At 48.4% G+C, this 13422-nt stretch overlaps 1 protein-coding gene across 2 annotated transcripts in view; it reads left to right on the top strand.

Annotated features, from left to right (window-relative positions):
- KIAA1549L (KIAA1549 like) overlaps positions 1 to 13422 on the top strand; it is a 267475-nt gene that overhangs the window by 141960 nt on the left and 112093 nt on the right. For both annotated transcript variants that reach the window (XM_044750163.2, XM_044750162.2), the window contains exons 2-3: positions 9589 to 9933; positions 12567 to 13181. In XM_044750163.2, coding sequence (XP_044606098.2) covers positions 9589 to 9933; positions 12567 to 13181 — 960 coding nt within the window. The remainder of the gene's footprint in view (positions 1 to 9588; positions 9934 to 12566; positions 13182 to 13422) is intronic.

Genomic DNA, 13422 nt, shown 5'->3' with positions numbered 1-13422 from the left:
CTTTTTTTGTCTTAGTGGCAATTAGTTTAATCATTATTCAGTCCTAATAGAGAAGCTTGATAATTTCTTTTTATAAGAATCTGAATTAACAAATCCTGCAATAGTGATGTTCATAGTAATGAAGTCAGACTTCTGTAGTAAAACTTATGCCTAAATCAGTCACCAATTAATATGAATTAAGAGTTAGTAATATTTGTTATTAACACTGGCAACATGTTTGGCTTCTTGGGCCCCCGCACAGATACCTGCAGGTTTTAGGACCTAATCGTGGGAAGAACATCAGTGTCTGTGAAGCATGGCACAGCCTTTCCAGGGCATTTTCCTCATGTCTCCAGTCAGGGGGGAAAAATGATCAAGTTAGTGATATTACCATTTTGCGTAAATTAACTTAGTGCCCCAAGAAGGCGTTAGAGCCGGTCAGTATAATGACGCTGGTCCTCCTCATCTGCCACAGCTCTTGTCAGGTTCCCTGGGGCTCACCTGCTGCCATCTCAAGTGATGCGCATCTGTAGAGGAGTTCGTGAACGAGTCTGGTAACGCATACTGGGAAACGAGCACGCAGGAGCGGGACTTACCAGCTAGATGATGATGAAGAATTTGGTTTCTGATTCCACGAGGGCTTGGTCCACCCGTCATTTCTTCTTTGGTTTTCCTCTGCGTCTGAAATTGCTCCGGGGCAAAACCTTCCAACTCTGGAGTGATCTTAAGCTAGAATTCCCTCAAGGTGTTCTTCAGAGCCATGGTTCCTTGGGATATTACTGGTATCGTGCAAAAAAGAAAAAGAAGAAAGAGTTCCGCAGTCAACTAGTTTGGTATTTTCTAGATTACTCAGTACTTCCGTTTATCACAGAGCTTTTCAGAGACTTTAGTGTACTTGTCTTTACTGGGAATCTCCCATAAGAGATTCCCTGAGCTGTTTTGAATACAAATCTTTTTCGCCTCAAATCATCTCATGAGACTCGTGTTTACTGGAACAGATGTTGGACATGCTTATGTTCGCTTATTCGCAGTTTCGGAGAATGTCAGTTTGTCTGGATGTCTCTAATACAGGATTATTTTCTTTTCAATCTAACAAAATATCCTCCGAGATGCAGAATGAATGGGAAGGTCTCTGCCTATCATAAGCAACAATGTAGGTGGTGCAAGAAGGTTGGGGCTGCAAATGTGAACTTGAGGAAGACACTGAGTCTAGAGCTTGGCCTAGGATTGTGCCGTCTGGTCCTTAAATGCAGTGAAAAGTCTTACATGCTCCTCTTGTGTGTGTATCTTTTGTGCATGTGCTTGTATATGTGTTTGTGTTGACTGCCACAGACTTTACAACATTTTTATTATTTATTGATTAATAATTTACACATTAAATAATTTATTTTATATATATACACACACATGGGTAATTTTTATGTAATTGCACAAATGTGGTCCTGGAGTGTACGTAGGTTTCTGTTTTTTATTGCAATCTCCCCCAACACACACACACACACACAGTTTTGCTTGGCTGTCCAGTATTCATTTACGTGTTTTTGATCATTGTTTATTTGTTTAATGTATCTCTATTTGGATTTTGATATTAAAGCAATACTGGTTTCATAAAACAAATTAGGAGATGTTTTCGTATATTTTGAAGGCCTGAATTAGTTTAAAACATTAGAATTACCTATTTTTTTGAGTTAGCTAGTGCACAGCTGAATATCCAGGCCTAGTGTCTTTTTCAAAAGTGGGTCCTTTTATTATGTTAATTTGTTTAGGTTTTGCATTTCTGGATTAATTTTGGTTCTGAAATTATTCTCATATATGTGTGTGTGTGTGTGTGTGTGGGTATATATATATGTATAATATGAGCATATATGTATGAGAAACTCTTGTTCTGTCTCTGCTCTCTCCTCTCAGAGTCTCAGCTATACTTGTAGTTAGATTTGTAAGGAATCTTAATGGGAAAGTGTTCACTTTGCAACTGTGCTGAATAAGTCATCTCCCAAACCGCATGCGTAACCGTGGGAATCGGCAGACTTCAGGGGAAGCTCTAATGCGAAGCTCAGTGGTCTGACCGATGCTAAGAAAGCCAGCTGGGCTGCCCAGGTGCTCACTGGAGAACGACGGTTGAAGAAAAGAGAGTCGTTGTAAGAAATGTGAACTCTTCCCAGGAAGATAGAATAAGTTTACCACAAGTGGGAATGTAAGAATTTGTTTTTATCATGGTTTAGAAAAAAGATATGACTCGGAAACCTCTTAATTAGATTTTGTGCACTTTGATGATAATCATGATAAGTAACATGTATTGGCTGCTGACTGTGTCCCGGGATGTGTTCCAAATACTCTATGCGGATTGTTGTCTTTAAGCCTCAGACGGCGATTATTACTCTCCTCATCTCAGAAAGAAGGAAACAGGCACAGAGAGGTAGGGCACTTGCCTAAGTTCACACAGTTGGGACAAGGCCGTCAGGCTCTGAACCGGCTGCCCCACCTCCAGACCCACACTCTGAATTGGGACCTAGGAACACCTTCCCAGGGAGGGTTCGGTTTGCTAACTTGGTAAGGGAGTGACTATCAGATAAAGCATTCAGTATATGTTTGTGGGATAGATGTTAAGTGATTGAGCAAATAAGAGAGTAATCAGCTATGATACTAAGCAGAAAGGGAAAAGTACTCCATAGAACTTGGGAACAGTGACATCTTAGTCATGGGACTGTCACTTAGAAGGGTTCACAGTGAAACCTCTCCGCATGACGAGAAGCCTGGTAACGCCTGTTTCTGGCCCTTCTGGCCCCTCCCCAAGCCCCTGTTGCCGCTTTTCTTTAGTACAGAATCCCGTGTCTCCAGGCTTTCAACTCCTCTTGGGCTATTAGAATGAAGAGTAAAACCTAATCTGAAAATTTGGAAAGGTTTGCTAATAGGATTGTCCTGGTTGGGAAGGTCAGTTGTTGGTGGCTGCTTGTGTTTTCTGTGGTTGAGTGTAGGCCATCTTGTGGGATGAAGTTTTTAAACTTATGAATGACCCCATCCAGAGGGTCCGAAGGATGCCAGGGTGAGGGGAGGAAAGAATCCTGCAGATGTACTTTCTTTGTGCAGATGGTCTCTGTGCGAGGGTCCTACTTCATAAGGGGAGGTCACTGTGTCTGTCCCACCTGCTGCACGGGGATTGTGACGACAAAATTGGAAGGAGGTGATGAAGCCTTATTTACAATACTGAAAATTTGTAAACAACCTATATCTTAACAGTTGGGGGGTTATGGTTAAACAAATTATAATACCACATCTTAGTGGAAATAATATGCAGCCTTATCCAATATGGAAAAATGCTTTAATATAATGTTAAAGAGAGAAAGCAGGTGCAAAGTTGCACTTGCAGTGTGCTCACAGGTCTGAAAAGCGAGCAAGTCAAAGCTTTCCTAGAATGCAGTCCGGAGGTCAATTTGCCCCAGCGGGATCCTGGTTTTCTCGATGTGGGGGGATGTGCATGTGGAGACGGCTGAGGGAGGCATGAGATTCTCTTTCTTTTCGTTCTACTTTTCCAAATTTTCTGTAATGATCATGTAAACCAAGCTTTTAAAAAATGAAAGTGAAATTATATCCTGTTAAAATAGGAGAAAAATCAACTTTACTTTTAAACCTGTTTCACAAAGGATTTGAAAGCAATAAACTTTTTTCTAAAAAAAGAAAACAGTTGTGAAAGATCTTTGAAAGTTAAATGCTTCGACAGTAAGCAGAACCTTCTGTTTGCTGGCATCACTTCAAGGAAGAGCCATTTGATTCTGTTAACTGGCGCATTTCATTTTAAAAAGTCCCGGGAGAAGCCGTCTTAGGCAAGAAGGTACAGGCGCCAAACTTCAGAACTGCTGGGCGCGGGGGTGTTTAGCAGGTGCTTCAGCATGGCATGGTGTTTAACCCCCCCCACCTTCTGGCCTTCTGGGAGTCAAAGCCTCGCAGGTCTCGGTGAGTTAGAGCTGCACTGGGTGATGTTTGCCCAAGCAGCACCAAAGAGGGAGTTCATCAACAAACTCAGAAGAGAGAAGCAGCTACTGTGTGGTCTCCTGTGTGTTGGGGTCCCTCTGGGAGGACGGAGCCCACCCCAGACCTGAGGATGGAGCAAGACCTATTCCTTCCAGCGTGGAATAGAGAGCCTTGGATCTGAGGTCAAGGGGCTTGCATCATACGTGGCTACAGGGTAACTCTCAGCGTGATCCTGGCCAAGCCAGCACTGGACCTCCCTGGGCCCTGGGTTCCTCATCATGAAGTGGGGATCATAACCTTTATCTTCTTCCTCACAGGTACTGTGAGGAACAGGCAGGACGAGGGTGTGAAAGTATTTTGCAAACTCTAAGGGGTTCCGCAGACGTGTGAGATTGTGACAAGGCATGATCTGCAGGCGTTTCTCGGTTCTAAGCAGTACCTGGGTGCTCTGAGTACATCCACACCTACGCTGGGCTGGACACATAATGATAACCATCACGATACCAATACTAGCTAGCATTTTTGGGCGCTGTGTGCCCCGCACTGTTCTAAGTGCTTTACGTGCATCACCTCATTTTAATTCTTAAAACCAATTGCACGGCCCTTGTCTTGGTACCATGAGGTAGGTACTGTAATTGTCCCCATTTTACAAGGGAGGAGCCTGAGGGACAGAGAGGTTAAGTAATTTGTCCCAGGTCACACTTCTAGCAAGTGGAGGAGTGGGATTTGAATCCAGGTGGTCTGACTCTGGGGACTGGTAGAAAGCTGCAGATATTTTTCTCTGACATACAAGGAAGAGGATTTTGGGATAATTATTAATGTTTATGAATTGGTTGCATTCGTTTCCTACATTTAAGAGCTGTTGGCGAGGAGGTTTGCTTTCCTTCCAGGGCTGCGATGAAGCGTGCCTGCTGGTGGGCAGTGACACAACGCGCACCTCCCCGAGGTTGCCTGGACGCTGTCCTGTCCTCGCCGGGGGTCTCCAGCAGCAAGGAAGGGTCCAACCCTGCTGAGAGGGGCCGCAGGGACAGCTGCGCTGGAGAGGACTTGGAGGCATCGGGGAGCAATCCAGGGCAGCCTGGAGGCCCTCTGACCTGAAGCAGACACGCCTTCAGGCGCAGGCTGATGGCTTGGAAAAGGAGGGTCTTTACTTGGGGTCTGGGATGAAAACAGCCATGAGCAGGGGACTGACACCGCCCTAGGGACTGAAGAGAGGCTCGGGGTGGAGAGAAGGCGGCAGGGGAGCCTGGCGTCCCTCTGGGCTTCCGTGAGGTGGCCCTGGGTGGCTGCTGGCGGGGTTCCCAGAGTGCCTCGGGCAAGGAGGCCTGGCCCAGCCGTCCTCAGGCTGCCGGGTTGCTGTGTGGCCGCCAAGGCCTGGGGAAACCAGGGACAGACTTCTCCCCGTGTTTGACACTAGTCAGTGACAGACTCTATGCATCCTAACCTGGCCGAGCACTGTCTCAGCTCTTCATGTCTTACTCTGTGGATCTGCTTCCTGCCTCTTGGTTCAAGGCTGAGTTGAGCTCTCATGGGACTCTGTGCAGACTCAGCAGGCAGCAGAAGCATTCGATAGTCCCCGTTTGTGCGTATCTGTTCAGGCTGTTATTAAGTGTGCTGTTCTGATGGGAGCGACTTACCACCTTCCTGAAGCTCCGAGAAGTTTTATTTAAACCTGGCTCAAACAAGCCTAGTTTAAGTACGTGTGTCAACTGTCTGTTGAGGAGGGTTTGTATGACTATCTGTTCTTGTTTCTTTGAGAAGGGAAGAGGTGACTCATTTTAACTTGTCTCCATTATTTTGAGGGTCTTCAGCTTGCCTGCTTTCACTCATTTCCAGCATAAGTGTGGATCTGCTCCCTATCTTTCTTCACTCCGAGCCTCCTTAAACCTCCTTACTATTTAAGCTACTTCCCTTTCAGATTCTTTAGATGACCTGTCCCTTTGTGGGAAACACGGTCTTCTAAGAGAAGACCTTGTCTTCTTGTCCCTGGAGTGGGTGATATTTGTAATGAAAGGATAGCCAGGCTGGGGGTGTGCAGGAAAACTCCGCTGTCTTTCGTCTCCCTCTCTAGTGTGTGGGACTTATGTGCTTTCTTGCATCTTTTGAAGACCGTTACCGTATTTGTTAGCAAAGAATAATCCATGTCATTCTAAGTAGAAGAAAGTTATGGGTTTTTGGGGGGGGGGGGAAGAGATTGGAGAGTCAATGGGAGTTCATTGAGAAAAACAAGAACTCAGTAATTTGATTAGAATGGTGTGGGGGGTTTTTTCCTTGAAAAAAACGGATTTAAACAGAAGAGTCCAACCTGTTTGATAGCAACATTCTAATGTGTCTGCTGTTTGCCTCTGTGGCTTTGTTTCTCTCTTTAGATAACTTCCTCTGAGTCCCAGGTGCTGTGTTAGAGTTTTAATTTCACGGCTTGTTCTCTGTGATGTTCCAAACAAACATAGTAACTTCTGCTACTTTCTTCCTATCCTGATGGCCACTTCTGACCATCCCTCTTGCTACTCTTCAGCTGTGGTGCCTTGTGCTCCATCCTTCCTCCTGCACTCCTGCTTCGCCATACAGCTTCCACAGCCCCGTCCTTCCTACCTGCACTAGTTTTCTGTTGCTATCTTCACATCTTAAAACAACATACACTTACTATCTCAGTTTTCAGGGTCGAGAGGTTGGGCGCAGCTTCTCTGCACAAGGGTCCTCTGCACAAGGGCTCACAAGGTGGCAGTCGTCACTGCAGCTGGGCCATGTTCTCATCTGAAGGCGTGCCTGGGAAGGATCCACTTCCGAGTTTACTCAGGTTGTTGGCAGAACTCATGTCCTTGTGGCTGCTGTATTGAAGGCCCTGGCTTCTCGCTGGCTGTCAGCTGGAGGCCACTCTCAGCTCTGAGCAGCCACTTGTAGTTCCTAGAGACTGCCTGCAGTTCTAGAAGCCACCCACAGATCTTTGCCACGTGGGCTTTCCCAGTGTGGCTCTCCTTGATGGAGAGCAAGTCTGCCAGCGGGATAGTCTTAGATAAGATGATACAGGCACAGGAGCGACGTGCCATCACCTTTACCATGTTCTGCTCGTTAGAAGCAAGTCTCAGGTTCTGCTCATACTCGAGGAGAGGGTCACACCAAGATGTTACTACCAAGAGACAAAGATCATGGGGATACCTCAGCATCCGTGCAAGACACCACCTATATCAACTTCTACTTCATTGCTTTCCTTCGAGTGTGTTTTAAGCTCTCTGTAATTCGGTTTTGCCTTGCTTCTCCCAATTACCTTCACTTTCTTCTTAATAAATACCATCTACCACTCATTTCCCTCCTCAAAATTTTTCTTTCCTTCTTATCCCTTCTATGACACAACTTTAATTAATATAGATATATTTTATTTATTAGCATTGACATAATTTTTAAATCTTGCATATAAAACAGAAGTTTTCATTGAAATTAAGAGTTCTTAACTGTTTTTCTTCTTCTGAATCCTTTTGAGAATCTAATTAAAGCTATAGAGACTCACTTCCCAGAAGTGAGGCACCCAGCCCTGTCCTGTGCCGGTCACCACTGCTGCGCTGCAGACTCCCCAGGCTCAGTGTTGTCATTGTGTTATGCTCATGGGTTCGGGGATTCAGACAGAGCGCAGTGGGGATTGCTTGTCTCTGCTTCATGATGACTGGGAGCTCAGGAGGGAAGACCCAGACAGCCGGGGTGCTTCAAATGGTTGGGGGCTCGAATTATCCAGAGGCCTCTTCCTTCGCTGTCTGCTGCCTGGGCTGGGCTGACTGGGAAGCTTGGCTCGGCTGGGACTTTTGACTGGAGTGCTGACACGTGGCTTCTCCATGTGGCTTGGGCTGCTCACAGAGTGGAGGCTGGGTTCCAGGAGGGAGCATATGGAGAGCAGGCCTTCCAAGAAACCAAGTGAAAGCTGCCTGGCCTTTCATGACGATGGCGTTACTTCTGCCAGAGTCTAATTGGTTGAACAGTCTCAAGCCTGCTCAGGTTCAAGGGGAGGGCACACACCCCTCGCCTCTCAGCGGGAGGCATATAGGAGAATTTGCAGCCATTAAACATGGACAAACACAAGCATTATCCTGAACTCTGAAAATTGAAAGGGACCATGAAGGATGATCTATTTCAGTCTGCTACCATGGCTCAACTCCTCTTTACCACTTTCCTTTCATCCCATGCCTGGACCACTGTGGGTGTCTCCTCACTGGCCTCCTGTCATCCACTCTTGCCCTTTCCAGTCTATTCTTCACCCCATAGCCAGAATGGTTGTTCTAGAATCCGGATTTGCTCCTGTGCGTTCACCCATCTTCACCTCCATCCCCGTACTCCACTTCAAACCAGATTTTCTGACTTCAAACTCTTGGCTTGTTTGTTTCTGTCAGATGGTTCTAATGTTTTTAGCTAGTAATGTAGAAAGTTCTAGAAGTACTTTTTCTTTCTTTTTAATTTGAATTATTATTTAAGGGCGTCTAGCCACCTCTGGGGTCATCAACACCATCCACACCACAGAACCATGGGAAGGGACACCAGAGAATCAGTAGGCAGGTGGTGGTTTCTCTTCTTCTTCTTCCTTTTTTTTTTTTTTTTTTGGTGAGGAAGATTAGCCCTGAGCTAATATCTGTTGCCAATCTTTCTTGATTTTTTTTGTTTTTCTGCTTGAGGAAGATTAGCCCTGAGCTAACGTCTGTGCCAGTCTTCCTCTACTTTATATGTGGGTTGCTGCCACAGCATGGCTGACGAGTGGTCCACGCCCAGGATTCCAACCTGTGAATCCTGGGCTGCCAAAGCAGAGTGAGCCAGACTTAACCGCTACACCACTGGGCCAGCTCCTGTTTCTCTTCTTGAGTGTGAAATTTCCAGCTTTCTGACCAGTTGTTCCCTTGCCTCCTTTCCGGTGGGGTCGCCACTTTGTGTCCTGTCCACTTGCCTTTCTGCCCACAGTTTCTCACTGTAGCTTCAACAGTCTGTATCTCTGCAGGTGCTCTCAGCACCACCAGGCCTTGTGAGCAGCGACTCTAGTCCTGGGTGGGATGTGAATAGTTCTTCTTTCAGAAATAGCCTAATCTGAAAGACATCCCCTTTGCTATTTGAATGGCATGAATGATAGTGTCAGAAATCCTTTTAAATCCAGCAAGATAAATTTGTCTCCTGGGTGCCATCTTCTAGACATAGGTGACCCCAGTCATTCTGCTTGAGATGCCTTCGGGTCCTGAATAGACATCTCCCTCAGACACACAGTCCTTTTATTCTCCACTTTGGGTTCTTGGATGAGGTGTATTTTGGTGTCGCTGGCCATGGCAGGAAGATACGTTCCTCTTTGATGCAGACTGTGGCTTTCACAGTGCAACCCTTGTGGGTGGTACAGAAAAACGATTTAAAACACAAGGTGTCTTCCCCGTCTTTGCTTAACCATCCATCCCTCAGAGACTCCTCGCCAGCCCTGCCCTGGAGGTTAGCTGCAGCGTTTGCGTGTCATCATCACTGAACTCATTGTTTGAGTGTGTTAATGAGTCTTCTGTGCTGGGGTAGAAGTTCCGTGAGGTCTGAGCGCGTGGCCCTCTCTTGTTCCCCCTTCTCTCCAGGACCTCCCACAGCAGGTACTTAACGGTTATCTGAGGCCTGACTGGTTGATCTTTTGTTTCACAGGGACAGACAATCTACAGGCCACTGTCACCCCCACCCCAGAGCCATTTCCTCACGGGAAATTGTTACCGATGTCACCAACATGGCCTTTCTCAGAAGTCCAGTCTTCCTCGGCAGTGGACAGGATCAGGAGTGCGCTGGGACCGTCCCCTGACAACGCCAGCGTGCTGCTGCTCACCCGAGCACCTGAGCCCGGGACCCAGCGCAGAGCCAGGGCTCACGGGGACTTCCCTTCTCCCTCATACCAAGGAAGTGGACACAGCACCTCCCTCAAGCCTCCCAAGGATTCCTCTGAGTCTTTGGCCCAGCCAGGACCTCAAGGGGGAAAAGAAGCAGCTGCCGTGTCAGGTTTGCCCCACACCAGCATGCTCCCCGGGTTGTCCACTCTCCCATCAGTGTCAGCCTTGAGCGCTGTCCTCCTCTCTCAGCCAGTGTGGGTAGGGACTCCTTTCATTTCAAAACAGCGTTCCCCAAGGTCAGACGTTCTCCCACTGCTCCCCTCAGCTTCATCCTCCCCATTGGCTCCAGTCTCACCTCATTCCATCATCTTTTCTAAGCCAGCAGAGCGACCCACCAAAGTGCCTTTATTCCCCCAAACAGCCCTGACTAACTCCTCTTCAAGTCAAAGCAGAGCTAATCCCTTAAGCCCATCTGCCGAGAAAATGAGCCATGCTCCGTCCAGAAATGCCCGGCATTCGCTAGGCATGCCTCGTCTAGGTCTGTCTGGATCCTCCACAGAGCAGTACTCTGAGCCGTTCCCCACAGAGCGTCCTCACTCAGCAGGCTCCCCCACATGTGAGATTTTGAGCTCCGAGGCACAGCTGGCCCATCTGTCTCCCCCTCCCCTGCGGCCTGGACGTCTTCAGCTTCCGGGTGAAACCCCCTCCTGGTCAGTGTTGAAAGTCGCCTCCAGTCCTGCAGCCGCCCCGCCAGTGGAAGCTGAGGTGGCTGAAAGAGTGCACACACGGGTGTCTTTGCCAGCTTTCAGGAATGGAGCAGCAGCAGCCATCCGAGAGGCCAGGCCTTCACTTTCCCAGACTGTGGGGTCTGCAGCAGTAGAAAGGACCAGCAGAAAGCCAGTGCCTGCTACTGCAGACAACTCTGCTAAGCCCCCACTCCTGTCCCCAGCTCCTGAGAATTCCGAAGGGCCCACCCTTTCGGCAGGACACTCATTTTCCCCTGTGGTGCCTTTCTCTCCGCCTCTCACCACGTCCAGCCAAGGGCAAGCCAGCCTTTCCGGGGCGGTTCCTGCACCGCTGTCAGACAGCTGGGCAGCAGACCCTCCCGCCACGCGGGCTCTCCTCCAGCAGGCACAGAATCATGCCTCCCCCTCTGCCGTGCCCCGAATGCCAACTCCTCAAGAGGAGGGCGACGCCGGATCCCTCCTGCTGCAGCTACAGACTTCCTGCTCTCAAGCAAATTTCCTGGTCTTCTTCCTTCAGCTTGGACTTTTCCCCCGCACAAAGAAGAGGGCCTGACAGCTGTTCTAAAGAAAAATGAAGAGGCAAATTTGACAGTTGCTCTCCAGATGCATCTAAGTAAGGAGATTCCCAGTCTTCACACTGTAAATAGACTCACTTCTACTTTTAGCATTGATCACGTTCCATCGACTGTCGTTACAACACCAAGAACGCTTCTCCTTCCTTCACAATTACCTCCACCTTCCATCCCCTCTGTACGATCCTCCCAGACTGTTTCCCCATCTCCCAGCTTTTCCAGCACCAAGCCAGAGACTCTCACAGCTGCGATGGGCCATTCTGAGTTGCCAGTTTCAGCTTCCAAACAGGTGACAGCATTTCCCTCCTCTGGCGAGGTCTATGATTTCTCAGCAACAGGAGACGGGACAAAGACAGCCATCATAGATGTTTTCTGGAGTTCTCTTTCTCCAGAAACGGGATCCCTTCCCACAGAACCAACAATGTATGGCCTGCTGCAGCAAATGAATTATGACTTAAATGAGCACGTAATTAACTCCACAAGTTGGAAAACTCATTCAGCTTCAACTACTGCTGCCAGCGGTTTAACGTCAGCTGCCAGTACAATCAAATCTCAAGCTGTCAAAGATACCACTGGGCATCTACCACCTGCAGAAGCCTTTGGCATTCGGGATCCCGTCCTTGGCACAAGCTCCAACCAACCCTTTCAACAGTCAGATGTTGCTGTGGTTGGGAACCACACAGACTTCTTGTCCATAAACAATAACAACCATTTGGGAGATTTCCAAACAGCTGAGGTTGAAGATTACCCATCTACAAGTCAACGGTCTGTGTCTCACCACCACCTGCAGCTGCCTGCCCATCCAGCACAGCCTCTCTTGTTGACTTCTGCAAGTCTAAGTTCCACAGCTAGCTTGCAGGACATGCTTTCCAGTGGAATAGATACAAATTCCCAAATTCCCAGTGACATCCATCCATCTCCTGTGATAAATGCTTCCACACCATTCCAGAGTATCCTGAGATACCTCTCTGCTGCTGAGTCTCCTCCTCTCTCAACCAGCGCCTTATTCAGGACCCCATCCAAAGTACTGCTGGCTTCTCAGCACCCTGAGAAATGGACAGGTGCAGCCACTAATGCAGGTAGTTTGTTTCCTGGCACTCAAAAACAGGTGTGGCTGCTTCAATGGCCAAAGCATCTTCAAGCTCAACACAGGCACCCCGCTTTGCTCAGAAGGAGCAGGCACACCCTTTCAGGATGGAGACTGAGTTAGCAGCCCCACTAGGCATGTCCTTGATTCTCTGCTGAGTTGATTTTTTGGAAAGTATTTACAATTCAAGCGTCCTTATTACCAACTGTAGCTTTGCTATAAGTGGCATTCTCATTATGGTTAATCAACTTAATGAGCCTAAGGCTGTTTTGCCTAAATTCAAGAACACAGAGACTTTTCACCCGAGCAAACCCATAAGTTACATCCATTCATCACCATGACAAGGGACCTGTGCACTGTGGGCCAATGACAGACTTTGCTTTTTCTCTCTTTGCAGTGGACTCCTCAGTGTCGTCCAAGGCAGAACCAACAGCAGCAGCAGCAGCCACCTTGTTTTGGAGGAAACCAAGCCCACCGGCCATGTCTGCAGCTCTAGTTGCTAAGGGTACTGGCGGCAGCTCTTCAGCTGTGGCCTCAGGATTAGTCAAGAGCAGTTTGACCACTGCTCTAGCTAAAAATGTCACCAACACTGCAGCATCTGGCCCAAAGGTGACACTGGGGGCAGCCCATCCAGCCTTCTTGTTCACAGCAGCCTACATGTCTGCCAGAACGGCACCCCCTGTGAGTGCTCACACAGCCATGCAGGGGGATGTGGGCACTGCCTTTGGCCTCCTGTCCACAACACACCTCCCCAGGAAACCACAAGCCATGCACATAGGCCTCCCAACCCCCGCCCAGCCAGACAGTCCCAGGGCGTCCACCACACGCCCGCTGACAGGCCCAGCGGCCTTGACGTCCATTACCGCACCCGTGAGGGCGACGCGGCTGCCACCTGTGCCAGCAGAAAACACAGATGCTGCTCGTCCCGCCGTGTCGACTGCTGTGGTCACGACAGGCAGAGTGGTGTCCAACCTGGAGTGTCAGATGTCCAGCAAGCTCCTGGTGAAGACAGGTAAGAGTCCGCCGTCCTGATTTTACTGAAGAGCAGCAAGCTCATCCCCGCCTCAGAGAAAAAGAAGTATTAGATTTCTTTGAGACCAGTGATTCTCACCAGGGGTGCTCTTGCTCCCTGCCCTCCCCACCCCCTTGGGGATGTTTGGCCGTGTCTGGAGACGTTTTTGGGTGTCTACAACTTGGAGGACAAGGAGGGTGCACCTGGCATCTAGTGAGACGGAGACCAGGGAGGCTGCTAA

Source organism: Equus asinus, chromosome 17 (assembly GCF_041296235.1).
Source record: "Equus asinus isolate D_3611 breed Donkey chromosome 17, EquAss-T2T_v2, whole genome shotgun sequence".
In the NCBI taxonomy this organism is placed as follows: Eukaryota; Metazoa; Chordata; class Mammalia; order Perissodactyla; family Equidae; genus Equus; species Equus asinus.
Note: the sequence above shows the minus strand (reverse complement) of the source record. Positions and strands in the feature narration are given on the sequence as shown.